This window comes from Syngnathoides biaculeatus, chromosome 6, assembly GCF_019802595.1.
Source record: "Syngnathoides biaculeatus isolate LvHL_M chromosome 6, ASM1980259v1, whole genome shotgun sequence".
Taxonomy (NCBI): Eukaryota; Metazoa; Chordata; class Actinopteri; order Syngnathiformes; family Syngnathidae; genus Syngnathoides; species Syngnathoides biaculeatus.
In genome coordinates, this window is record NC_084645.1 from 1,479,192 (window position 1) to 1,505,499 (window position 26,308).

At 41.7% G+C, this 26,308-nt stretch overlaps 1 protein-coding gene across 2 annotated transcripts; it reads right to left on the bottom strand.

The window, feature by feature from the left end:
- Window positions 1-43: 43 nt before the first annotated feature.
- Window positions 44-24,063, bottom strand: LOC133502103 (homeobox protein aristaless-like 4). 2 transcript variants are annotated; one of them, XM_061822522.1, is made up of 4 exons: window positions 23,730-24,063; window positions 5,712-6,022; window positions 472-600; window positions 44-390 (listed from the first exon to the last, which is right to left on the bottom strand). In XM_061822522.1, exons 1-4 carry the CDS (start codon window positions 24,061-24,063, stop codon window positions 70-72), a joined length of 1,095 nt encoding a protein of 364 aa, XP_061678506.1. In that variant the 3' UTR covers window positions 44-69. The 2 variants fall into 2 exon arrangements, with proteins under 2 accessions (XP_061678506.1, XP_061678505.1); XM_061822521.1 differs by having other exon boundaries at window positions 44-600.
- Between the last annotated feature and the right edge of the window lie 2,245 nt (window positions 24,064-26,308).

Sequence of the window (26,308 nt, forward strand, 5' to 3'; positions counted from 1 at the left end):
CCAAAACTCCCCCACAGTGCTTGATGATGGCTCCTCAAGAGGAGGACGGGGTAGGACTTGGGTGGAACATCATGTGGCCCAAGAAATGGCAGCACTGTGCTCCTTGGCCTTCATGCGCAGTGCTGCTATGCTGGACGACTTGCGGTCTGGATCAACATTGAGATCGTAACCATTAATTCCCCCAACCATTCCTGGCCCCCCAAAAAGACTCCCCATCTGCGTCTGTCCCATGTGGCTGCTGCCTGGGCTTGGCACACCCAGGAAGTCAGGGACTCCTCCGTGGCTATGAGGATGAGGGGGCATACAGGGGGGGACTGTATCACAGGGAACAACACAACCTGGCACCGGAGAGGCTCCGCTGCTGCTACCGATCCATGAGGGGTTTTGAATCTGAGAGCCAAGAGCAGACATGATGATTGTCAGTTGAATCTTACGGTGCATGGCGATGGTGATGGGCGCAGCAATAGTTACCTGGGCGTAGTTCTCCGGCCGAGTCAGAAGGGGAAGCTCATAAGCTGTTGAAAAATGGGTTCGAACCTGTTGCATTTGGCCAAATCGCTCCCTCTTCCTCCACTTGGCTCTGCGGTTCTGGAACCACACCTACACAGAAAGCAACAAATTCACTGTGCGGACCAGTCACAAGTGGGCAAATACAGGAGCATCCTCCACTCAAAAAGAAAAGCTAAGAATAGTGAAGCAAATTAATTCCCACGGCAGCTTTGAGGACTTGACATGTCTTTCAAGTACCGTCCGCGAGGAACAATTGATGTGAAAATGGAGCGTTTCCCCTTCTACTGCACCCCCCAACCACCCTCTTGATACGCAGGAGTCTGCATCCCTTCAGACTGCCTGTGTCGACAGATCCACATCTGGGTCAATAGTCATTCATAAATCATTGAGAAAGGTGTCCTTTTCCTCACCTGTCGACACGGCAGAAGAGGGATTCCATCCCACTGCAATTCATTTAAAAAAAAAAACTTTTATGTAACGTAATCAAGAATATGTTTGTAACTATCTTGCATTTACCAGACATCAAAGTTACAAGTATTTAGGATTACTGTTTCATTCTTTGTGGTGTCTTCGGGCAGGAGGAGTGCAATTGATTTGGATTGCCAGTAAATGGGAATTGGATAACACCTCCTTGTTTTCTGCAATTTCGTGTCATCTATTTGTCTCATACACAAAGTTCAAATTTAGTAGCAACTAGACAACGTTTCAAAGATGACTTGGTCTTTGAAAGACCATCGCAAATGGCCAAAAATGACAGGAGATGAGCCCACTCCAAACCAAAATGGCAGACTTCCTGTATCATTAGCAACCATTTTATTAGACCTGGGCAACAGAACAGATTCTCACTAGTTCCAACACTCTTGGCTACTCATCCTGCTTTTGTATTTTATTCTTGTACTTGTTGATCTCATTGTTCCCCGTAGATGTGTCAGAAAGTTTTAGCAACATTTTATTTTTTTTTTGGGAAGTACTTGCCCTTTCCAAGGTTTATATCACTCTTTCCCGGTCGTAATTTGGAAATAAACCATCTGTTGTTTCAGGTTTGCACAATTGTCAAGCTCTCTTGTGGGTGTCACATTTGACCTGAGGCCATTTTAACTTCCCAAACAAATACTTTTGGAGCATTTTAATGGCTGCTGCTCAATCATTTTTGCTTCACAACACACATGATATACGTAAATAAGAAGGTAATGTGAGTTCTAGACCAGTGATTCTAAACTGAAGGGTCAGGATCCAAAACTGGGTCATTAGTCTACTTGGTAAACAAATACAATGCAGCTCAACTTCTGGCTAGTAGACATCATGACAAGCAACAGGCTTTTGGCAAACTATCAAACTGTTGGGAAAAAAAAATAATTAAAAACACTATATATGTATTTTGGAGACTATTTTTAAAGAACTTCCCTAACTTCTATAAAAGCCGTTTGCAACTTTGCAAATACAGGAAAATGTGGTTGCCCGGGTGACAGCAATTGAGAACCATAGCTCGATAGCTACATTATCTCGAGGTCCTTCAAGTGCAACAAAACTGTTCTACAGTAGAAGCTTGGTACTGTTTGGTTTTTGACAAACTTTTTTTTTTATCAAGTTTTGCAAGTTATGTAAAATGGCTCCAACAAAGGGCAAAGCATATTTCACAAAGCAAGCATTTATGAATACTCAAAACAACATTTTGAAGTCCTCGTAAAATAGGCAGAGAGACGCCACTGGTTCAAACAATGTTTGTTTGTTTGGTTGTTTTTTTTTCACATGTTAGAAAATACCGTATGCTAGCATGGTGAGAATTTCCACATTTGTTGGATGTCTGGTGCGTCTCCTCCCAAGAGGAAGCATCTTCAAAAACAAAGGAACCATACTGCTTAAAGAGAGGCGGTTTGAGCTCTGATTGTTGGTTGATTCCAAGCTCAATCAGCTTGTGGTTTTCAGTCCCTGACATGCAATTTCCCCTCAGCCAGGCTCTTCATATCCCCCTCCTCATTTCACATTCACCACTCCTCTCTGTCACCTTCATAATAAAAATGAGCAGCTGCACAAACCTTTATGAAAATATTATGGCGGCATAAAGTGCACTTATTTTTCAGACATGTTTGTGACCACAAGTGTGTTCATTTCTTAGCAAGGAGACCATATATGGCCTCCTGTGGCAGTTATACATGATGGATTTTTTTTTTTTCCAAAGATGACATTAAGAAATCCCACTCCGACATTCCACAAGTCAGCTGGCAAGATTAGCCTTCCAAAGTCGTAAACTGATATTGAAGGTGGTGACTGCCCCCCCAATGTCAAGGTGAGGGGTTGTTGCCCTTTGGATTAAATCATATGTTTGCAGGAGAGCTTGGTGTGTGTTACATCCCCCTGAGGTTTGGTGGGGAGAGTCTGTTGTTGTTTGATGTTTACCATGTCCTTTTTTTCTTTTTAGCTCTGTTATATTACATGACAAGTTTCTCAATACAATCTTCAGGACACGGCGCCCTGACTGGATTGCTTCACGGTTGAGGTGCCTGAATTTATGAATTAAATTTGTAATTTAAAAAAGCCATCATCTTTTCCCATTTAAACAATGGAAATTCCATTTAACTGTTCTAACACTCGAAAAAACACCAACATGTTCCTTAAATAGATACATATCAAGCTTTAAGTATCAAGTATTGTACATACAGTAATGACACAAATACAATGTAAAAGGTTAAGCAGTTTGCTTCATGAACCAGTTAGTTGTACACCATCAATTCCATTGTGCTCCTTCTGGTGTGCACGCCTTGGCTTCCGGGGAGAGTATAAAAGTGAAATAAATAATCCACAGAGTAGTTTCACAGCTGTCTCAATAGGATCCAGTAATATTTGTCATTTTTTTTGAGTGGATAAAGAATATGTGCCTGTGTGTATTGCTATATTGTCTGTCTACATGAGGTGCTCCACCATTTGTGTTCAAACATCCATTGCTTTGGTGGTAATGAATGTGTCATTGATTCTAAATGTGTTAGCCCATCTTTGGCCTTTTGTGTTGTAAGTTAAGTTTGAGCTGGTAGAGTTTCATCAATTACAGGGATTAGTCTCTTTGTTTTCTGTCTGAATTTCACCTCGGAATGAAACCTCTTAAAGCAAGAACTTGTCTTCCTTTTTTTGATGAATTATTCACTATCTGCTGCATGTTATGAAGTTTGCTGCCAATATTTAGTGCTCATAGCTCAAATTAATGCTTTCAAGTCAAGACAAAAAGAATCGGCCAAGTGTCGAGTCACTTGTAAACTAAGGTACCACTGTAGATTTGGTCTAAGGTAGACAATATATCTAAATTTTAATGAGTGTTATGGGTCACCAGATTTTTTTGTATAATCCCACCTCTGTGTCACCCGCCCCCCCACAAAGTGCCTCATTCTCCTCCCACCTCCCTTTTATGTCTGAGAGGGGAAGTGGGGATATTGGAAAGTGAGATGGGAGAATGCTCAAACTGGAGCTTGTTTTCATTTCATGTTTAATTTCCTGACGCCAAAGCCTGTGGCTTTCCGCGGCTAACCTCTTTGACCTCTCAGAGGCGTGCAGACGAAAGCGGCGGACCAGACACACACAGGACACACAAATTTACATACCATGTCATTTACTTTACAAAATTCAGAACCTATCACTGACAAGTAACAAATAGGTTCTCTGAGCCTGAACACGTCAACTTTTTTGAATGGTTGAGCATGTCATTATGTATCCCTTGTCTTGTTGTCTGTGTACAAAGTGAGTCAGGTTTCACAGAGGGTTTGCGCTGTGCAGCTTTGTCTTTGAACAGCAGAAAGAAAAGGGGACACAAGCCAAATAGTTTGGCAAAGAGATCATTCGTGGCGCAAGCGTTATGAAGTCAGATGTTGCTTGTGCTGCTCTCCCGGTCCATGCAATGCTGCACCTTAAAAGTGATTGTTGACAAGCAGCAGAGTTTCAGTAAGACCCATATTAAGCAATATTAATCCCTTTTTGTGTGACGTGCCCAAAATGACCAACTGCAGACAGTTTGTATACTTGTTTGTTTCTGAGTTGTAGGCACATCTGCAAGAAAGGTGGCTCTGAGCTCAAAGTGCTTGGCGGTGTTACAGTAATAGCTGAAGACGCTGTCAGCAAAAGGCAGCTTACAGAACCATTAAAGAGCTTTATTTATGCTGCGCAGCCAGCAGGCAAAGAGAGTGGAGAGGGGAGGGCAGAGTGCACAAACTCCAAAAGCAGCTTTGAAGTTCCAGCCCTCTCACCTCATCTCTGTCATCCAGGACCACTGCGATTGATAGAGTGCCTTAGCAGCGCCTCACTCACACGGTCCTCTCCTCCACAAAAGGCAGGCCGGGCGGAGCTCAAGTCTGACTTTTCAAATAATATAATAGTGGCAAATGCGCCAAACTGCACGCGGCGACCTTCATCATTAAACTAAGGATGAACAGACATTGGGCATATTCCGGAGAAAACATCTGTGTTGTTTCTGAGATGAAAAGGATTATTAAGTCGCTTGCCAAGCTTGCAATGCCCCTTGGTATTCCACAGTTGCATATCCCTGGACTTTGTCCTGATAGACCTTCTGCTGCAATTGTGGGATTTAGACTTGATTGCGTGCATGTTTAGGGTCTGTTTTGTAGGACTGTGGGTCAAACCTCACAGTGACTCAAAAGAGTGGGCTGTGTGCCTGTCAGTTGGGAAAGTTAATTATATTCATCTGGGGAAGAGATGGATCTGTGTGAAACAATATGTTGTAGTTTTTTACTGTACCACTGCACAGATCAGACCGTCCCTGACTATGTCTCAGACTGCACGTGGAAATTGAAACTGGCATCTCAAGTGCTTTTTATATCCTTCCCAATCCCAAATAGTCCAGTGACTTCTTCCCACCCCATGTCCCGCACCCCCTGCCTTCACAGTTTTCTGGGGAAGTAGTTTAAACGCAGTTACACCAGGGAGAAAACCTTGGCCTCTGACCTTTGTGCAGTCTGCGAAAAGTACACGCAAAGAGGATTCACTTCATCCTGCCCATCCCACTCGGATCTAAAGTTGGCTGGAAGAAAATAGAGATGGAAAAGGAGAACAATAGATTCTTCTGTTGTCACATCACCAATTTTAACTCTCCCTCACGCTCTCTAGCGATGATTAACATGTAAACATGGACAACAGTGCAAATGCGGTACTGCCCAGCTCAACAAAAGCAAGTATCTTTTTTGCATGTCATCTGGTCTCACCTGGACACGAGCCTCCGTCAGGTCTGTTCTCAGTGCCAGCTGCTCACGGGCATACACATCTGGGTAGTGTGTCTTCTGGAAGACCTTCTCTAACTCCTCCAGCTGGTAGCTGGTAAACGTAGTGCGATTACGCCTCTTTTTGCCTTTGTTGCTCTCTGTCTCGCTTTTATCCAGCGGGCTGGGAAGCTCTGAACCTGGACGCTCGCCTGACCCCTTCACTCCAGCTTCCTTTAGATTTAGGTAGCTGCTTTCCATCCCAGGGGGGTCGGCACTGGAAGGCAGGTCTGACTCTGCCAGGTTGTTGTCTTTTCCTACATGATGAAATAGATGGAAAGTTGTGATCAGTATTACCTTAGTGTGTGAAAAACGAGAGCCATCCCCTTAAAGTCCTTGCAAGCTAAAAAAAAAAAAAAAAACAAAAAAAACAACTTTTGATACACCACAGAGAAAAGTCTTAACAACCTTGACAAATCTGAAGGATTACAAAACGGCCACGTAAATTGTTGTTGCCGCTATCAAACCCCATGGGCACAAAAATACTCAGCTGAATAGTGGATGCTACTTCGCAGAGCATTGTTCTTACGCCGACACATAACCACATGTTTGAGCCGTAAAAACATATGCACTTTAAACTATCCAGCGGGTGAGATATTGTATATCCGAAGGGGTTTTCTAGTGGGGACTTCCACACCACAACAAAAGGCGCTTACCACCAGCTAGTTTGTGAACTAGCTCACAAGCCTGGGCCTAGTTATAAGACTTCAGAAATTATCAGATGTACCAGATTACCACTGATGTGAATAAAGGTGCTCAAGGTTTTCAGTGAAGATTCAAGTCATGAGCATGGCTGAGCAATCACTGTTTTCCATCCAATTCCCAGACAGTTTTTTAAAAATTGATTTACATACAGTATAGCCTGCTAAACCTAACCTAGCACACATATAATACAAGCAATGAGCAACAATTAGCTAAACAAATTTTACCTTATTGTAGATATGTTAGTTTTTTTTTGTTCATTTGTTCTTTTGCTTCCATGCTGATTCACTAGCTAACAACCAGTCACGGTAATCAGTTGTCACTGACGACACGTCAGCCAATAACTGCAGCGTGAATGCATCACGTGATGCATATTGTAGCACCAGTGGCTTGTAGGTAAATTTTACTCCTCTTTTCTTGGTAACACTTTATACTGTAATCAAATAGGTAATGTAGGTAAAAAAAAATTACCCCAATTTTAGAGTACTTTACTTATCTAAGATGGTAATGTAAATTTAAGAGCATTTTCATGGATTATATTTAGCATTCCAAAATCATTTTTTACAATGTTCGTAGTTTTCGGTCTTAGCGTGAGTTCAGCAATGACATCCATCCGTTTTCTAAGCCACTTATCCTCTCATATCTTAGAACCAATCTCTTAATTCACCTTCCAATGTTTTTAATAATCATTGTACAAGTGCTGAGGGTCAACAATACAGAGCAATGGTGAATGTGAGGGTGAGTGAAAAAACGGGTCCAAGCAAGGTGAAACAGCTGGCGGAAGGTGTCTGGTGTTCTATGTGGCAGAAGAGTCTCCACTAGGATGAACGGCAAAGTCTATAAAACAGTGGTGAGGGTGGCCATGATGTACGGATTAGAGACGCTGGCACTGAAGAAACAACAGGAAGCAGAACTGGAGGTACCACAAATGAAGATGTTGAGGTTCTCGCTTGGAGTGACCAAGTTGGATAGGATTAGAAATGAGCTCATTAGAGGGACAGCCAAAGTTGGATGTTTTGGAGACAAGGTGAGAGAGTGCAGACTTCGATGGTTTGGACATGTTCAGAGGCGAGAGAGTATGTTGGTCGAAGGGTGCTGAGGATGGAGCTGCCAGGCAAAAGAGTGAGAGGAAGACCAACGAAAAGGTGGATGGATGTTGTGAGGGAGGACATGAGGACAGTGGGTGTTAGAGAGGAAGATGCAAAAGATAGGGTTATATGGAAAAAAATAAAACGCTGTGGTGACCCTAACATGACAAACCGAAAGGAAAAGAAGAAGAATTGTAGAAGTGCTGAAAGGCACAGTATTGTCATGCCACTTGCTCTCCTTGGTCCTAGAACGTATCAAAATATTGGGGCTTTTTCTGCAGAAGCTCATTAAAGACGATCACTGATCGAATGTCAGCGGTAGCTATGTCTACGGGGCTGCATCTTTTAGCTGCTGCATTTGAAGGCCAATGACGACGTTACTCCACTGTCCCAATTTACCTTCCAACACGGCTGTTGGAGGTGAAGTAACAGACGAAGAAGGATACAGCTCCAGAAAGGAGCTGGAAAGCGTAAATCATATATAAACTTTAAAACATTAAGATATTTTACTCACGTAATTAAATACATTGAGCACTTTTGAGTTATGAGGAGAGAGGCAAATATAGAAGAACATTTAATTGTAGCTTGCAGCCACTAAAGCTCTGACCAATTAGGCCTGAAGAGAAACAGCGACAGGCAAAGAGCAATACGCTTCTTAAAATGTGTGTTGCTTTTCGTGAATGGAGCCGGGAGGGAAAAAAGAACCCTGTGCCTAACAAGTCAGCAAGTGCATCTGCACACCATCACTTTCTAACATCCACACACAGTTGCGGCTACTTTATGCTTACATCACCTCTGTAATGTTTTATTTTGGGGTTCAAAGACCTAGTCTGTATACGGTGAATCTACACTTCACTTGTACATGTTTGAAAGGGTTGTCACGTCACATTGGAGTGACCTGTGACACAACCTTCAGGGAGGCCGCACTCGCGTCTCTTAATCACGCCACCTGAAATCCGAGCCACTGATAAACCTCGTTCTCATTTGGAACTGTTTGTGGGTGTGCGGTGCACCCCATTCGCCCACTGTTGCCCAACACACTTTGGCCCTCAGATGTAAACAATATTGTGTTTGTCACTTTCAATTTGGACAGCCTCCATATTGTGACAGACCTGGCTCTGTTTCTGTCGGCACAGGCGAGCTTTTTTTTTTTAACTTGTTTGTTTCCACTTTTGGATATGAAGAAGTCAGTCCCTTCTCCTTCATGTAAACAAACATCAGTGTGGATAAATAAGCATGTATGAATGGTGGCGGCCCAGTTAGAGCAGTGCTATGTCAGGTTTTCTGTCTGCCTTAGCTTTTGCATCTGCATGAGGGTCCCGTCCTTAAATAGTCTCCATCAAAACAGTGGAAACAATAAATTCTCAAATCCATCTGAATGAAGTCAGGAAAAAAAGATATTGTGGGAGCTGTAAGCGTAACGCTGGTGTTGCGTTCAAAACCTCCTTCCTTCAAATTTGGTCAATTTCATATTTCTTTCTCAAATTGGCAGTATTTGTAAGTCCCAACGTGGGTTTACTTTATAAACTATTTATCAATCCAGCATGTTGAAAATGGCTTGCTCTCTTTGGCTTCAATGTTGGATTCAATAATGCGTGGTAATGGCTCAACAGATGTCATTTTTTGCACGGGGGGGTTCCTGAAACGCCACGGTTCGGTGATGTGAGGATTCTGCCAGATGCAACCAATATCTAACAAGACTCAGTTACAGTCCAGATGCACCACACCCTATGCATCTCTTGCTCATTTTGAGGTGTGCTGGTACACCCCTAAAATGAATCACAGTACCCCTAAAATTTGAAGGACCAAAAAAAGTCTTAAACTGCCATTTTTAAACAACCTTGATGTGTAAAATCACAGTACTTGGTTGTAAAAATATTTTACCAATCAAAATATAGCAAGGGGGCACGGTGGAGCAGCTGATAAAGCGTTGGCCTCACAGTTCTGAAGACCCGGGTTCAATCCCAGCCTTGCCTATGTGGAGTTTGCATGTTCTCCCCGTGCCTGAGTGGGATTTCTCTGTACATCTCCCAACAGGGCGGCACGGTGACTCAGCTGGTAAAGCGTTGGCCTCACAGTTCTGAGGTCCCAGGTTCGAAACCACCTGTGTGGAGTTTGCATGTTCTCCTCTTGCCTGCGTGGGATTCCTCTGGGCACTTCAGTTTCCTCCCACATTCCAAAAACATGCAACATCAATTGGACACTCTGAATTGGTCCTAGGTGGGATTGGGGGTGGGACTGTTTGTCTCTATGTGCCCTGCGATTGGCTGGCAACCAGTTTAGGGTATACCCCGCCTCCTGCCTGTTGACAGCTGGGATAGGCTCCAGCAATCCCCGCAACCCTCCTGAGGATAAATGGCAAAGAAAATGGATGGATGGAAAATACAGCAACCTACAGCCTCCACTGTCTTTACCTCAAAAACGTTTTGTTTCAGCCATTATCGTCACCTCACCACGGCTGATCTTTTAATGTACTCAGCGTGTACTCTAAATGCCCTGATGAAACCAGCACAATGCCCATTTCTTAACTTCACTTCCATAAAACCAACCTACTATTTTCATTATTAACGGAGCTCATTTTTACAGCATTTAATGGTATGCCACTGTTTATATTGTTTGTGGAAATTAGATGACTTTATTTTTTCGAGCAAAGGTATTGCCCTGTGATTGGCTGGCAACCAGTCCAGGGTGTACCCGTCCCTCCTCCTGCCAGTTGACAGCTAAGATAGGCTCCAGCACTCCTTCGACCCTTGTGAGGATAAGTGGCAAAGAAAATGGATGGATGGATAGATGGATGGATGGATGGATGGATGGAATTGAAAATGATTCCATTGCAAAGAACCACTGGCCTCTGTTTGAATTGAAATGAGAGCAATTATGTCATGAACTGTACATGAGATCATATTGAAGCAAATATGCTTCTAAAATAGCTTACTAACTGGAATAGACATTCCGATCAAACACCCCTGAAACAAATTCCAGCAACCCAAAACCGTTAACCCCAGAGCCACAATGATACCTACCGGTGAAGGTAAACAAAAGAAATGAACCTGAAATGAATGCGTCTCAATGCAATATGGCTAAAGTGACAAAAATCAATACTAGAAGCATGGAAAAGTCAGTTGCGGGATGCGTGCATCGGAATCATCGGTCTTGAGTAGATGCTACACATCTGTCACCAATAATCATTCAGTGAGTACAAAGGTTGCTTTTGGGTCTTATTGTAAAGTGACTATTTTTTACACTTTGACTGTTAAATATGTTTTATGACAGCAACAGTTTGACCCTGAAACTCCTTCAGTCACATTTTATTATTTTCGGTGGCTTAAATTGATCCTGACTGGATGTCAAGCAGCGTCCCTGAACAGAAAGATGATGATCTTGGTATATTGTAACATTTATCTCCCTTGAGGACACATTTCCAAAAATCCTATGGGTGCATTTTCCTTGCAGCTATTTGTTTAACGGCCTCCACAGTCTGTCGTCTTAGAAACAAAGTGCATCGTGAGAATGACTGTTGATAGTTTGCAGTGCTGGTGACTCTGTCAGCCGTAGTTTTAATGGTGAGTAAGCTGGCAGAATAGTTTTAACGTGATGAAGCTAGGCGTCGGCTGTCTACAACATGCGTGTTTGTTTTCACGAATTAATATTCTTTGGCTGGTGTTTCCCGGAATGTGATGTCAATAGTCATCCCTCCAAACCGCGGCAGCCCTCCCCCGCTCTCGGGCTCACGCTCGCCCCGATGGAGACTAATGAAACAACGCAGCTTGCCCAGCTGGGGTTCATGACCTCATATCGCTGTGGCCCACCTGTCAGAGGCTTTTGCTGTCTCTGTGCATGCGGGCAGATGTTCTGACATTATCCACCGCTGCTTTGCCCCTGCGCAATGTTTTCATTCGACCTCCGAGCAGGAGTCATGACTCCAATGTTCAGAAGTGCAACGGGTCCACTAAAAACTGACTGCTCACTGGAAATTGTGAGGTTGCCCCTGAGCAAGGCACATCAACATGTGAAGCACAGATGGGTGTACATATGGCCAGCGTAATGTTTCATACTCATCCCTACATACAGATCACATAAGCGCAACATGTACGTTCTCTTCATCTTGCACTCTAGTCTAAACGATCCATTTTGTGGCAAGCTAATTGCAACCAAACACAATTCTCTTCAACATCTTACACGATTCATGCCTGCCGAGAGCTTTTTTTTCCTTCAAGAACACAACTGTCAAGTCTTGCTTTTTCCATAAAGCCAAGATTCCAGTCCCTTGGCAGCAGTTTCTTGGCATTCCAAGGAATCGTCTCCCCCACCCCTACTGTTGTTCTCCCTTGAAGTGTGCATCAACGTACAATATATGCGGAGAATAAATGCTGCTTGCACCTTCAATTTGGCAAAGTTATTTTCTGACAATCTGCAGACCTCTTTGGTCAGCTGAGGTCATGCGTTTACCAGGGTCAGTGATTTTCATCGCTGCTGAAAGGAGAGAAAAAAACATCAAAGTGTAATTTAACTGGTAGTAAAGCAACAAGGCACCCTCTCAGTTTTTTATGGAATGGGATGGGGAGGGTCAAGTGAAGCCAAATAAAAGAAACACTATAAATTAGTAACCTGGGGAAGGGTTAATGAGCTTATACTAACGAGGAAAGAGAATGCTTTTAAACAAAGTGTACTATGTTCTCTCAAAGCTTTTTGTACATTCTCGTGTCACACTTTATGAGAAAAATTTCAAGTGATTGTTTGTTATAATGAGTACTCTGCCCTTTTATAGGGCTCTGTACCTAGAAATCTAAATCTAATCACTGCAAAAAAAAAATTCTACACCAAAATGTGTAATATATTTAATTAAGATGTAATTATAATGGGTTTATATTGAATTTTACAAATGTAATTATGACGGTATTCCTCGATGAATTGTTGCGCAAAATCATGTGGTACCGCTGCCTCTGACGTATTATTCACACTGCTAGATGTTGTGGAGTCAGAACATCAAAAATCACAACAAATTTGATTTTTGCAAGACTGACGCAAACCACGTGTGAAGCGTCGTTTGAAATGCAATGCAAGTGAGAGACAGCAGCTCGTGATGCAAATGCTGATGTGGTAAAATTTTAGATAATCTTAGCATCATCTTACAAAGAGCATCAAATCAACTCTGAAGATGGAAACCACCATCAATCTTACCTTCGGTCATGTTTGAATGGATGTGGCCAAACTGCTAACTGTATGGTGAAGCCTGCTTTGTTTCAAGCCACATTAATTTTGGTCCCGCCATACAACTCAGATATTGCCGTACTGAACATAAATTTAGCAATGTTGAACAAAATGTCATCTACGGCCAGATGTTGAATGTTGTATGTATTTTTACTGAGTTACTACCATATGTACTGAAGCCTATACTGTCCATTGTGAACAGTTGTTGTTGTTGTTGTTCTAAATGCTTGCCATGTTTAAATGGCAATCAAAAATTGAAAAAAATGACAGATTTGTCTTTCATATTCTCAGATCAAAAATGCAAAATCATCAAACAGGCCACAGGAGTGAATTAGATTTTTCATATTTAATAGGTTGGGTTTGTGTGACCCGAAAGTTTAGCCACAATCAGTAGAAGCCACCATTGTAATTCATCACATGATCCATTAGCCCTTTTATACAAATATGACATCCAAGCAAAATGAAGCATTATATTATATTCGGTTTCATGCATTTCAGCTGACATGTACTCATTTATGTCCACTCTGATCTCCACATGTGAAGTCGGAGACTTGGAGCAAATCACTTCAGCAGCGCCGTTATTTTCATTCTTCTTCCAAGCATTGAGCAATGGTATGCAAAAAACTCTTTGTTTATGAGGTGAGTCAGAAAGGATATTTTTCAAATCCAAACTTGGAAGTCATCTCCCAGGAGTCCAACAGACTTCCCCAGCATTCTTTGCCTTGCCTTCGTGTAGTCCTGGAGGGATACTTCCTGGATCCTCTGGAGCTCCGTCATCACGGCCATCTTGATGATGTCTAGATCCTCAAAATGAGCCCCCTTGATGACTCCCTTGAGCTTGGGAAAGGGGGGGGGGTCACATGGAGCCAAGGAGCTTTGGATGTTTCCCCTTGGCCAGGAACTGTCAGATGCTCACGCAATTGTAACTAGACGCGGTCTCACGGTCAAGCAGGCATGAGTCCTCCTGCCGCAACCCTCACCTTTCCACACACTCTGAACAAAGTAAATGCCATAGGATGGCTTTGTAGAAATTTTGAATGATTGTCTGGCCCACATTGAGGGAGGAAAACTTTGGATGGGATTGACTTTGAAGTAGTCTAACTTTTGAAACACGGGTCCTGGAACTTTTTTGACACACCACTTTCAAAGTCCAGCATTTGTGACTTGACTTTGAGTTCAAAGTCTAGGACTTGCGACTTAACAGTGACTCCAAATCCAGACAGGCGAGTCCCATATAAAGTAACAAGTCCTGTTTGCGGACTTGGAACTTCACTCGATATTTGCCTGTCTCAACTTGGGACTTGCGGGCAAAGACTGAAGACTTAGTTGTGACTTGGTACTACCTCTGTAGTACAGAGCGCTGATGTGTGGAAGCAACAAATCTGATGTGGTAATATTTGACTGAATGTGCGGGCAGATCAAACTTGATCACTAGAGTGGTTAACCCTAACCCCAGCGATCTAAACAAGACCACGGAGATTCATGCAGAGTCCACTTTCAAGAACCACTTCAGTCTACAATATAACCTGAAATTTCAATGCCCCTAGAGTAAATATGTCGGGGAGATAATCATTACATAAAACGGTTTTACATATCAAGTCTAAGGATTAACTCCACAAGTCTGCTTTGCTTCACTTTTAGCATTTTTTGTGCGATGTACCATTGATGGGAAAACTCTGTTGACGACCCTTGAAGTGGAAATTTAAAATTTATTGCAAAGGAGCAGTAGCGTCCATGATGTGTCTCCGTCATGGCTGCTCAGGCAATTATGGCAGAAGCAGCAACAAATCAACATCGATAACTACAATGAAAAAGTAAAATGAATGTACGCTACAAAGTCGGCTGTACTTAATCTTAATAAAGGAGACACCTTTACTTTCCATTATTCTCTATCGAAAATTACTTTCTAAATCATCTCGGAAGGATTGTGGTGGAGTTAATATAGCTGATAGAACCTCTTCTTCATGAGGTACTCTGATAATATTTTGAGTATTGTTTCCTCTGTTTAAGGAAGGCTCCCAGATGTTCCTGAGGAGAGATCTATGGCTGCAGCACACAAAGGAATGCTTGCACTTCATGGGAAACCTGAAATCTTTCTGTTTAGTATCAGCGGCCGATAGAATGACACCATCATTACCTCACCAGTGTCCAAAGACTTTAGGCCGTGGCTGCCACTGTCTCGTATCAAAGCCCACAAAAATATTTTGGGATTATTGTTGGTATGTGGTTAAGAATAGAGGAAGTTACACACATTTTCACCCAAATTGCTATTTCAATATTTTAGTACAGTAGATTTTATGTAGTCTTCGAAAACTCTCGCTGCAACACATATTTAGAAAGGGTGTAGTCACTAAGCCTCCCTTTTCTATAGTATGAATTTCATTACACGAGTAGCAGATGTCAAGTTTGAAAGTTAAAACTTTGCTGCTTTGCAAACTAATGTTCGAAGGTTTGTGTTGTAGGCAACAGCGAGGTTTTATTCGCACGATTTTCCACAATGGTTTTATTGACCTTATTATACCAGAAAAATGTCCAGAGCGATGAAAAATAGACAAATAGCTGTTATGAATCAAAACAGCATTTTGCTTTGTTCAGTCGGTGGAGGGTTCATTTTATGACAAATTTGGCTGAACATATAGTAGCTCCCTGTGGCCATTTTTGTAATGCATTTATAGTATTTCTAAATGGTAGTTCATTATTACCTTATGTTTCATGATAAATCTGTGACTAAACGAAATATATAATCAGTACGAGCATTGAAAACGGGGAAAATTTTAAAATGCCAACATATGCTATGCATACTTTTGTGGAATTATAGCAAAGGACTGCAGAACAGAGACAATTGGATATTTCATCGATGTTCTTTAAACTTTCCAAGAGAGAAAGTCATGTCTTGAAGAAGTTTACCCAGATTTTTTTTTTAACTTTTTGTATTTCAAAACCGTTTTAGGGCATGATCACAGGTCATTTTTCAGCCACTAACATGGCCGAAATGTGGTAGTCATCACAGCAAATATCCATACATATCCTCTGACATCATCTCCCTCCAATTTCCCCTCTCCATACACATAGAGTACTATATTTTGACAGGATGCTTTTAAAGCGCTGCCAGAACCTTCTTGTGGTCTTGTTTTGCTCTCATGCATTGAAAAACATGTTTTACATATCATAGGATGCTCCGATTTCACACTGAGGTCAGAGCAGCTATTGGAACTCTATTATGGGAACTTGATATTACTGAAGAAAAGGCAAAAGCGAATTGGCCCAATCAAGATCATTGTTCCCGCAAAGTACGTATAGCGTGTGTATCTGTTATGCCGGAGGCATTCATCAATGTATTATAAATGGCTCCATTAACTACAAAAACTGTATCTCCATATATTTAGAACGACGACAAACACCCGTTTATTGTGGGAGATATATTCCACACCTACCAGCAATAACTGAAAATCCAAGCTAAACAGTGGGTACATATATCCTCAGTACATGTTCAAATGTCATAGAAAGGTAGCTAACTACTGAGATAGCTAGCTAGATATATAGAACTGATCTCCACCTGGTGGAGAGCTGGCTCTGATGCTAACGGAAGATGCCGTTACAGACGTGGTAAGCCTGAATGTATTATGAGGTTCTGCTGGGAACATATGGCAAAATCACCTGTAAGAAGGTGTTTCAACTGCCACCTCCGATAGAACTTTGCTTATGTTCCAAAGGAGGCAGGGGAAGATTGAGTCCGAGTGGACCATTTTCCGCGCCTCCATTGCTGAGGCGGCCGAATGGAGATCAGTTCGTAAGATGGTCGGTGCCTGTTGTGGCAGTAATCCCCAAACCCGTCGGTGAACACCAACGGTGAGAGCTAGCATTTTTGGTCTGGGGAACTCCTGAGGCAGCTGATGGGTACCGGCTGGCTAAGTGGAAAACAGCTTTGGTGGTCGCTGAAGCAAAAACTTGGGCATGAGAGGAGTTTGGTGAGGCCTTGTAGAAAGGCTTCGAGTTAATTCTGGTTTGGTTAAAAAAAAAAAAAAAAGCAAGTGTACAAAATGAAACTTCAAATTCATGAGAAAAATATCTAACCACTGTCTCGCAACGGCACCTGATAGCCAGTGATGTAAAAGAAGGTGTTCAAGTTCAAGAGGAGGAACTCTAGCCGGTGTGAGAATTGTGACACTGGGCGCAGTTTTAGCCACGCCACAAAAAAAGTCAGGAAAACTGAAATGGTGAAAAAAATAGTTTCATGCTTTGAGCTCTATTTTTGTGAATTGCGCAAGACCAGCCCTGTGCTTAGCATAACCATGCAAGGCGACAGTGTAGACCAGGGGTGGCCAGACTTTTTTACCCCAAGATCTACTTTTCAAGGAGCCAGCCTCTTGCGAGCTACCGACAATGGGGGGAGATGATGATGATGATGATGCTCTCAAACCGTTTTAAGGTTGTTATGTTGCCTCCTATATTTAAAATACAGAATTAGCTCTTTGTGCACTGTATTGTCCGTGCTTTCATCCTGGATCAGGCTGTGCCAAGGTGGAATTTTACAACTACACACCATCTCTTCTTGCACTTTCTACTTTGGCTTCAGACCAGACCTTTACCACTCAGAAAAGAGAAAATTTCATCCAGTTTAACCACTTTTTCTTTGATTATTCACATACTCTGACAGTCGTTGCATCTTAAAACAAGAGCATTTCTTTTTAACTTTCTCCATTAATATCGAAAGTATACAAAAACAGCATGTCTAGCTCGTCTTTCCTCTACGTTGCCCAGACTGTGTTGCTAACTAAAGCAGCGGTGGTGGACGCTGTAATTATAAAACACATTGATGGGCTACGTAAGTACTGTAACATTTGTAATTGAGTGTACGTCTTTAAGAGTGTGGGGGTGGGCAGGTGTAAGGTAAAGTAGGAAAAAAAGGGGAGTGGTAGAGCAGTGGTCCTTGTTTGAGAAAGTTCTATGTGCTGCCTAAAGAAAAAAAAAAAATCAGTGGTGGCTTTTCATTTTTTCCAGTGTGTATGTGAATTGTGCCATTAGATGTAACGACCAGTCATCGCTCACTTATTGAATCACATTCCAAAATGCCACAAACTGAACAGCTGTATCTTATACTTTCAATTTGCATTGGATTTTTTTTTTTTTGCGCGCAATGCAGAATATCTGCAAAGAGACTGCATCAGCGGCGCACAATTACGCATGCGCACAGTTTAAAGGGAACATTGGCTGACGTTTTTTTCTTTTTTTTTTTGTCTTTTGGCACGCCGTGCCGCGATTGAATAGGCAGTCTTGGTCTATCGACACATTGAGCACCCCTGGGGTAGACCATGTATTTCCAGTCTCTCGTGCCTCAATCGCATTAAATCGTTTTTTGCAAAACTTGAATGTGGTCCCAGTTGGCATAGGTTTAGGTTTTCTGACACCAAAAAATCACTCCACGAAACGCATCTCCAAAGGTGGATCCTCGCTGCACCAACACCATCTCTGCGTGGCAAATCTCGCGATCGCATGGAAATCAAGATATGCCTCACTGAAGATGAAGTGCAGCTGCTCAGTCTACAAAGCTTGAGCCCTCAGTCACCAAATTGTCACATGCACAAGACAGATGCCAACGAATACACTTTATTGAGTCCATATACGTCAGGCTTGGCACAGAACAGTCTGTCAAATTGGCGAGCACGCTAGCGAGCCTTGTGTTTGCACAAAAATCAACACACACCACCATTTGCATTTCAGTGCATGTTACGCATTGCAAAAAGAGAGCCTGAGAGCTTGACATTTGAGAACTACAACAAGTCTTTGCACATTTCTACAATTCTCTTCAAACGTATTGTGTATTTAGAAAGCGATCATTGAATCATGATCATGGACACGATACTGTATTAGGTAAACCTGCTTCAATTAATAAGGTCTAATGCAAAGTCTTACGAGTACTACGGATGGTACTTGGGCTCCATCTTGTAGGATGTGAATCACTCACTGAATTAAATGTGTAAAAAATGTTTGTTATAGTGGCTTCCCTTTTTTAATCCAGTACAGTACATTTGTTAGTTACAGTTCACTGGCATTTAACTTTTGTTTTTGGTACAATAAAACATTTTGAAATTTTTCATTTATTTAGGCAATGCTTTGCACATATCTGTGCAATAACTTTTTTTAATCATTAGTTTATGTATGGCGGCACGGTGGCGCAGCTGGTAAAGTGTGAGCCTCACAGTTATGAGGGCCCAGGTTCAATCTCTACCCCACCTGTGTGGAGTTTGCATGTTCTCCCCGTTCCTTCCGGGCACTCCATTTCCTCCCACATCCCAAAAACATGCAACATTAATTGGACACTCTAAATTGCCCCTAAGTGTGATTGTGAGTGCGGCTGTTTGTCTCTATGTGCCCTCCGACTCGCTGGCAACCAGTTCAGCGTGTACCCTGGTCTTTTTCAGCACTACCCGCGACCCTTGTGAGGATAAGTGGCAAAGAAAATGGATGGATGGATGGTTTAGTAGTTTTTTCTGTCCTTTACTTAACCATTATTTCAGTTACATGTTTAAGTTGCTAGCAAATTTAGTATGTTATACTTTAATACTAATTACATTTTATTCAATCAAAATTTAGTTCATATTTTAAAACTGATGCAGTAATAAAACCGCTACCTCGTTTTGATAAACACTTGGGGCTACTAAGCTACCGCACTTTGTTGTTCATTATTGTATTACTTTAAGAGCAAAGTATTGTTTGAGTTGGTACTTGTTATAAAAACTTTGAGAACCACAGGTGTAATGTATTGGCTGTACTAAGTTTTGAATCTCTCCCCAAAGTATTAGAATGCTTAGTCTTGATTGACACTGTCAGAGAAGCAATGATTTAATAATGTGTTTATTATTGCAGTGGTGTAGAACTGCTCTGCTTCATACTGTGGTGGCGCTAATACGCTCACTACCATAACTCAAATATCAGAAACACCACTCAATATGACACAGCGCAGTTCTACTTCAAATGTCAACCATAATAATAAACACACCGGTAAGTTAATACTTCTCTTTACTGGTTTCGGTTTTGGATTTAAGTATGCGTGCAAGTGTACTTATAAATTGGCCTGTAAGTGTACAGCATGTGAGAAATTCTCCCCATTTTTCGCAGATCTCGTTTGTGTTGCTTATCTCATTTTTACGAGGTGTTGCAGAGACAGGGTTATGTAAACCAGTCCCACGTTGTCATTGTGGGGACTCTCGGTTGCCTTGGAGATCTGATGTTTGGCGGGTATGAATAATAACCATATAGCAGCCAATGATTCACATCTGCCTCAGATTAATGGAGACCCCTCCTGCGGTGTTGACTTGCATTCCTGTGCACTGCATCAGCTGAATGAGGTTTTATTTTATTCGCAGCGGTATGAGCAGGTAGATGCCCCGCCCACGTGGGACGCTCCTCCATTCACATGCACACCCCCATAGTCACAACAATATGTGTGGCATTGAAGGGTTAGTTCCTGCATGAGGGGGTTTCAAACTTGTTTTTGCTGTGGCTCACGAAGTTATCGTTTCCCTCTGAGGAAACCATAATCACCTCATCGTATTATTACATATACACAATAAATTGATGGACAGCAACTTTTCAAGTCTTTCGTCTTCACCCAGTGAAATATGCATGCTCTCTTAGATTGAGATCAGGCTTATGACTTGATGATTGAAGAATATTGGACTTAACTGCCATCAATAAAAAAAAAAAATGGCATCTTTCTTTTGTTTTCCAAACTGGTTACAAAACTATTGCTGTCCAAATACTCACTGTGGACTATACGACATGGCAAGCTGAAAATGCACGCGACTTTGAGTGGAGTTGTTGTGCTCTAAATAGCCATTTTTTTTAAATTGACATTTTGAGCTCATATCAATAGTAGGGCCTTCACCATACGGGTTTCAGTCCATTTTTAAGTGTGCTCAAGCAACCCCAAAGTGAATCCCTACACAAGTCTGACTTAAGCTACATGTATTTATTTTACTGTGGGTCTTTTTAAACAAGCCAGAAAAGTATATAACCACACAGTCCTTGGTTGAAACACGCTATATTTTGTGTTTCTACTATTCCAACGACGAAAATATAAACCCCTCAGAAAAGGTTTGTTGCACCCGATCCCTCCCACTGCTGAGCACGCTACCTGCACAAGGACAATACGGCACTGATATGCAGTCACAGTTTAAGGCCTAGATATGTGCATGTGTTTGTTTCTTTATTTGATCATTCAATTCTCCAGGTCAGGCTATTGAGAACAGGTTCTCATTTGCAACGCTGACCTGGCTGCAGACAGCAGAGTAAAACTAAGCAAAACAAGACAGAGTAATGGAAATAGTATAGAAACAAATAAATACAGATGTAAGTACAGTTCAATGCAACAAGTTATATATGATACAGTTACATATTCACAAAAAAATACATAAGAGCATATGATGAACAAAAGGTTAATGCCAGGCTAAAAACAAGAGCAACGATTATGTGGTATTCCTCACTATTTCTACCACTCAATACCACCACACTTTAATCATTAACATTCCTCCTTTTTACTGGATTTATTCATAGCTCACTGTGCATGTTCTTTGCTTAGCGTTAGCTGATGCTAGGAAATGTTTGAGGTGGTCAGAGGCAACCACTGTCGGCTCTGAATAAGAATGAGAGAAACGAGCTGTTGTCTGGTTGAGTCACGTCATCGGATTAAAGACCGATGTGCTTCCTTCGAGCTAAATGCCCATCAATGTTATAAATCATGTTAGGACACAAAGCAATGAGGGGATTATTAGATTTGAATATTTAAATTGTACACACACCTCCATTGGTATGTTTTACATGCTGTGCATTGGATTTCACATAAAAGTACCCCACACCCCCACCCACAAAAGAAAAAAGTCTGATAAATTTGGGGGATTTTTATTACTCTCTATAGGGGGCTGTTTTTTCTCCAGAGAATGTGTAGAAGTGTCTTTGCATCACAATAAGTTTTCTTCCCCCAGAAATGAGTCAGGTTCCAAATTTACAATACACTGATTCTATCGTCTTTTCCTGTGGCTCATCAGCCGATTCTCCAATTTTGTCAGACTCTTTCATAAATGTGGGAATGAAATTGCGTTAAATCAAACCACCCCTGGCCTTCAACAATAACAATTGGTTCTGAGAGGTGTTCTTTTATCAATAAATCTGGGATTGTGACTATAGTTTGCAGTGGTGTATATAGTAGTAGGACTATGACTTTTTTCTGTACAGTTGCATACTTATGAAGTAGGAAAATATATTGAGTATATGTCCATATATTGTCTAACACCATGAGTTAAGTCTTTGACAATCATGAAGCGTTATTTATATTATTCAGATTTCCAGAATGGCAGTCAAAAAGCAAATAGATCACAACAGCTCGGTTGCCATGTAAACAATTTGCAGTCTCAGCCGATGGTGGCCCGCACAGCTCCGTCTGTATATCAGATGAGTTTTTTTTTTTTCTGTGTGTGTGTGTGTGTGTGTGTGTGTCATGGTGAAAGAGATAAAATATCACCATTGAGCAATATATCTCTTGTGTTGGACCACACATAAGAGCACAAGCCTGTTGACGCCTGAGGCTTTGACTAGACCCCAAAAGTGTCCTCCCCAGAGCCGCAGTGCCTTCATCTGGCTGCAACATTTTCAGTAATAACACCACAAAGCCTCTTCTGCGAAGATGCACGCTGCATTTAATGGTTGCGTTCAAACGCTTCTGCCTATGCACTTGCCAGATCAGCTCACAAAAGTACAGCACGCTTCCAAACAAACTTGGAGACGCGCTCCCCACTAAAAACTAGATGACTTCGCACTTTACCATTTTGCGAAGTGTGGCACTGGCAGACTTCTGTCTCTTTTATTTACTGTGTATACAGCCAACTGTGAAGTGTGCCGCATATTTACCCCTTCCTGCAAATTGCATGAAAGAAGGCAGCAAATATGCTGTAAAGATAGTTTCTGCTTTGATGAAACGCCTGAATTATGAGCCATGATAACAGGTTTCCCGTAACGTGACACTGTATACCTTAAGTATAGTAACAGACAAAACAATGTGGGAGCTTGTATATCCTGTAGCTGGATGTACATGTGCATCATTTTTTTTTAAATGCATTCTGGAGAGTTGAACTATTCCTTACATGAACAGTAAAGATCACAAAATTATGCAATGCTCATTTCAAAAAAACTTAATTATATATACTGGGTACAACTATATATGTAAATTATAAGTTTTTATCTTCTTATGTGTGTGTGTGTGTGTGTGTGGTGTGTGTGTGTATATATATATATATATATATATATATACACACACACACACACAGTTTATAGAACCACATATGTTGAACTATATATAATTATAGATAACTACCAGAGAGAGCTTGATTGATTGATTGATTGATCCAGTAGATTGAGCGATAGAAAAATACATGCACCTCAGTTTAAAATTGTATTGATGTCTCAGTGTATATTTTATATTTTGTCATATTTTGTAATGTTCACAGTGCCCAAAGTTAAAAGACCTCAATCGATGTATAGGAAGACCGTTCACTTTAATATTTAATATGGCTAAATATGATCCAAAATGAAACTTTTGATCTGTAATGGTAAAATGTCAAAGTATTGTTTTTTGATAGCTGATGCGATGACTTTTCTGGCACCTTCGGAAATGTTGCGAATTAGCTGGGTGAGGAAATGACGCTTATTGTGGAGGTCCAACTTTGACCTCCGCGTGGTCTTTCAACGTCAAGGTCGGTGGGGAACGAAAAATTAAGATTGCAAACGAGCACATATAAACTTTGTGTAAATTTGACTTTCTATTCCATTAATTCATGACGTTACGCTCCTTCGTTTCTAGTATTATTCCCTCCGTATTCTTTGTTTTATTATTATTATTATTACTTTTGAATATCTCAATATGGCAATTGCGCACACTGGCCGCACTTGAGTTGTTGCGCGCACTCACCGTAGCAGGGCAGGATGCCGTCCGGGTGCATCTTGCCGCCCTCAGGGGGAGTCTTGCAGGTGGGTCTGTGCATGAAGACCTGGTACTTGTGGAAGGGGCCCTCTCCCTCCGCGCCGTCCAGCGACGGGCACTCCGTCTGGAAAGGACTCCGGGACTTCTCCCCCACGTACGCTTGCCCTTTACTCGCCGCGAAAGTGGGGCTGTATTTGGCTTCGGTGGTGCCGAAAGTCCTGAACGGGTTCGCCTGGTGTTCCCGACCTTGCGAGCCAGTCGGACTATAATACGAATCCATCGAGGTCATGTCGCAGTATGACACGCACGTATCTGCGTTCATAACTTAAATAAGAAAACAAATAAATATTTCGGGAAAAAGTTATGTATACACATATATATATGTAATTAAAAAAAAAGTGAGGCAGAATCCGAGCCGCTCCTCTTGCCCTGCCCCTTCTAAACGGCTCTCCCCGAACTTGCAGGCTGCAGTCCAGTCCGACGCGCTCTCGCTCGCACGCTGAAAGTGGCGCATCTGGGACTGCTTTAGAGTCGGGGGGCGGGAGGGGGGGGGGGGGGGAACAAATGCGAAAAGCCCCTCTCTGTGAAGGAGAGAGCGATGCCTCAGTAGTAGCCCACAGTGGAAAAGTGTCACGCAGAACTGCACTGACCTTCAAGCTGCACGCATGCACTCGGATAGGCCCGCTCGGTTCTGACCGCGCTATTATGCACAGATGGGAGGTCAAAAGCGAGCAAAGGGGTGGAGGGTGCACATGGCTGGGGGCTGTAGTTTCTTCTTCTTCTTGTTCTCTTACCAAAAAATAAAACGAGAAATGACTCCATGGTAAACACGTGGGAAATGCAACACATGACATTAATGCAATTAAGAGATGAATGGAACAGTTTTGATGGCGTGCACTAAATCAGACTTTTTTAGATAGTGCGTGTCTTTACTTGCTGTTTATTGTTGTTTTGGGGATTTACGCCGTGTTCATCTCAAGGCAATATAATTAGGAAAACCACCAAGGACAAGACTTTGAATTCTCCCCGATCGTGTTTAATTGTCATTATTTTAATATTTATTATTATTATTTATTAAACCACCAAACACTGGTGCGAGGAGGCGCAGAGCATATGTATCCACTCACGAGCGACAAGAGTTGGCGTGCGCGCGCGTACTCCCATGCAGTCAGTTTCTTTTGGGGATAAGCTGCAATTGAAATGTTCTGTGGCTTGTAAAGCCTCACAGAAATATTTCTCGTTTCGGTTGTTTGGCTTGCACACACGACGTGGCCTATAAAAATAGGAGTTAAAGCGGTTGTAGGAGACAAGATCGGTCTGTGGCCAAATTAAATAAATCCCTCGCAATCCCGTCCTTCATTTCTCCGAAAGCCAATTGGAGGTAATGACTTAATATCGGTCAACAACAATTAAAATAAATGAGAAAAACATACAGCGTGTTTTCCCGCGAATGCTCGTCGTATACGATTCGGTAACAGGTTAGTGGGAATTGCTTTTGATTACTCATAATTAAATTCAACTCTAACTGGTTCCGATCAAAATGTGTTGTGCGTTTAAATCATTTAATCCTAAGAAAGAAAGGCGCGTGTGTACAGTATAAAACTGCGTGCAGAATCTATATTTAAAAACAAAAGTTAAAAACGAGATGCTCCTTGGTGTATTGCTTTAATAATGACATATGCCCTGTTAAGAGAGCTTTTGCATTTTGTTTGCTTTGTGATTTACATTTTTTGCGGGGAATTCCCCGCTGTGGGATCGTCATCGTACACATCATCCCCATCATTATAATAATTATTTTTATTATGCTTCATCTTTTTTCATCGTTTTCTCCTTTTCTTCTACTATTATTATTGTTAATATTATTATTATATTTCATCTTCTTCATCATTTTCTCTTTTTCTTCTATTATTATGATGTCCTTTAAAACAATTAATTTAACTGCTTGCTAATCAAAATTGCTTCTTATTCAAAATGTTTGTATTACAGTGTGTTTAAACAAAAAACGGTTTTTTTGTTTGTTTTTTTTGTTTGTTTTTTTTTTTTGTTTTGTTTTTGCTTTTGTGCTGAAATGAGTTGCATTAAAATTAGGCTCATTTGTGCACTCGATTAAACTGTTCCATAGAACCTACTAAACAGCCCCGATGTCCCTCCCGTTGACACGAGAAAATGCAACTTCCCTCTCACGTTATGTAAAAACACACACACAAAGAATAAAATGTTACCGATTAATTTTGAAACGAGGTTTGTGTTGTCTGATAGCTGCTTAGAGAGGAGGCAATTTATCATGAGTTTGTTTGTGTTTTAGGTTTTCAGTAAATCATTTCTGAAGTTGGACTATTTTACGATTGTGTGCGTCTGTGACTGAAAGCAAGAGGGAAAACGTGTGTGTGCGGGCGCGCCCGGGTGCGCGTGAGTGTGTATTTTTGTTGTTTTTTTTTGTGCGCGTGTGCGAAAGGAAATTTCAAGCGACGGGACGTCAAAGGTAGTTGCAGGTAAACAAATGCGCGTGTGAATGGCATGTCTCTGTTGGAGTCCAAGCCCAATGTGCTGACGTCATCCAAATCACT

Bases quoted from the DNA above. Each gene is read 5' to 3' on its own strand.
- LOC133502103 (XM_061822521.1), bottom strand. From the start codon at position 24,063: ATGAACGCAGATACGTGCGTGTCATACTGCGACATGACCTCGATGGAT. The intron at 6,023-23,729 runs GTGAGTGCGCGC...TTCATCATGTAG, and splicing joins CGGCATCCTGCCCTGCTACG to GAAAAGACAACAACCTGGCA. The intron at 601-5,711 runs GTGAGACCAGAT...CTTTCTGTGTAG, and splicing joins TGACGGAGGCTCGTGTCCAG to GTGTGGTTCCAGAACCGCAG.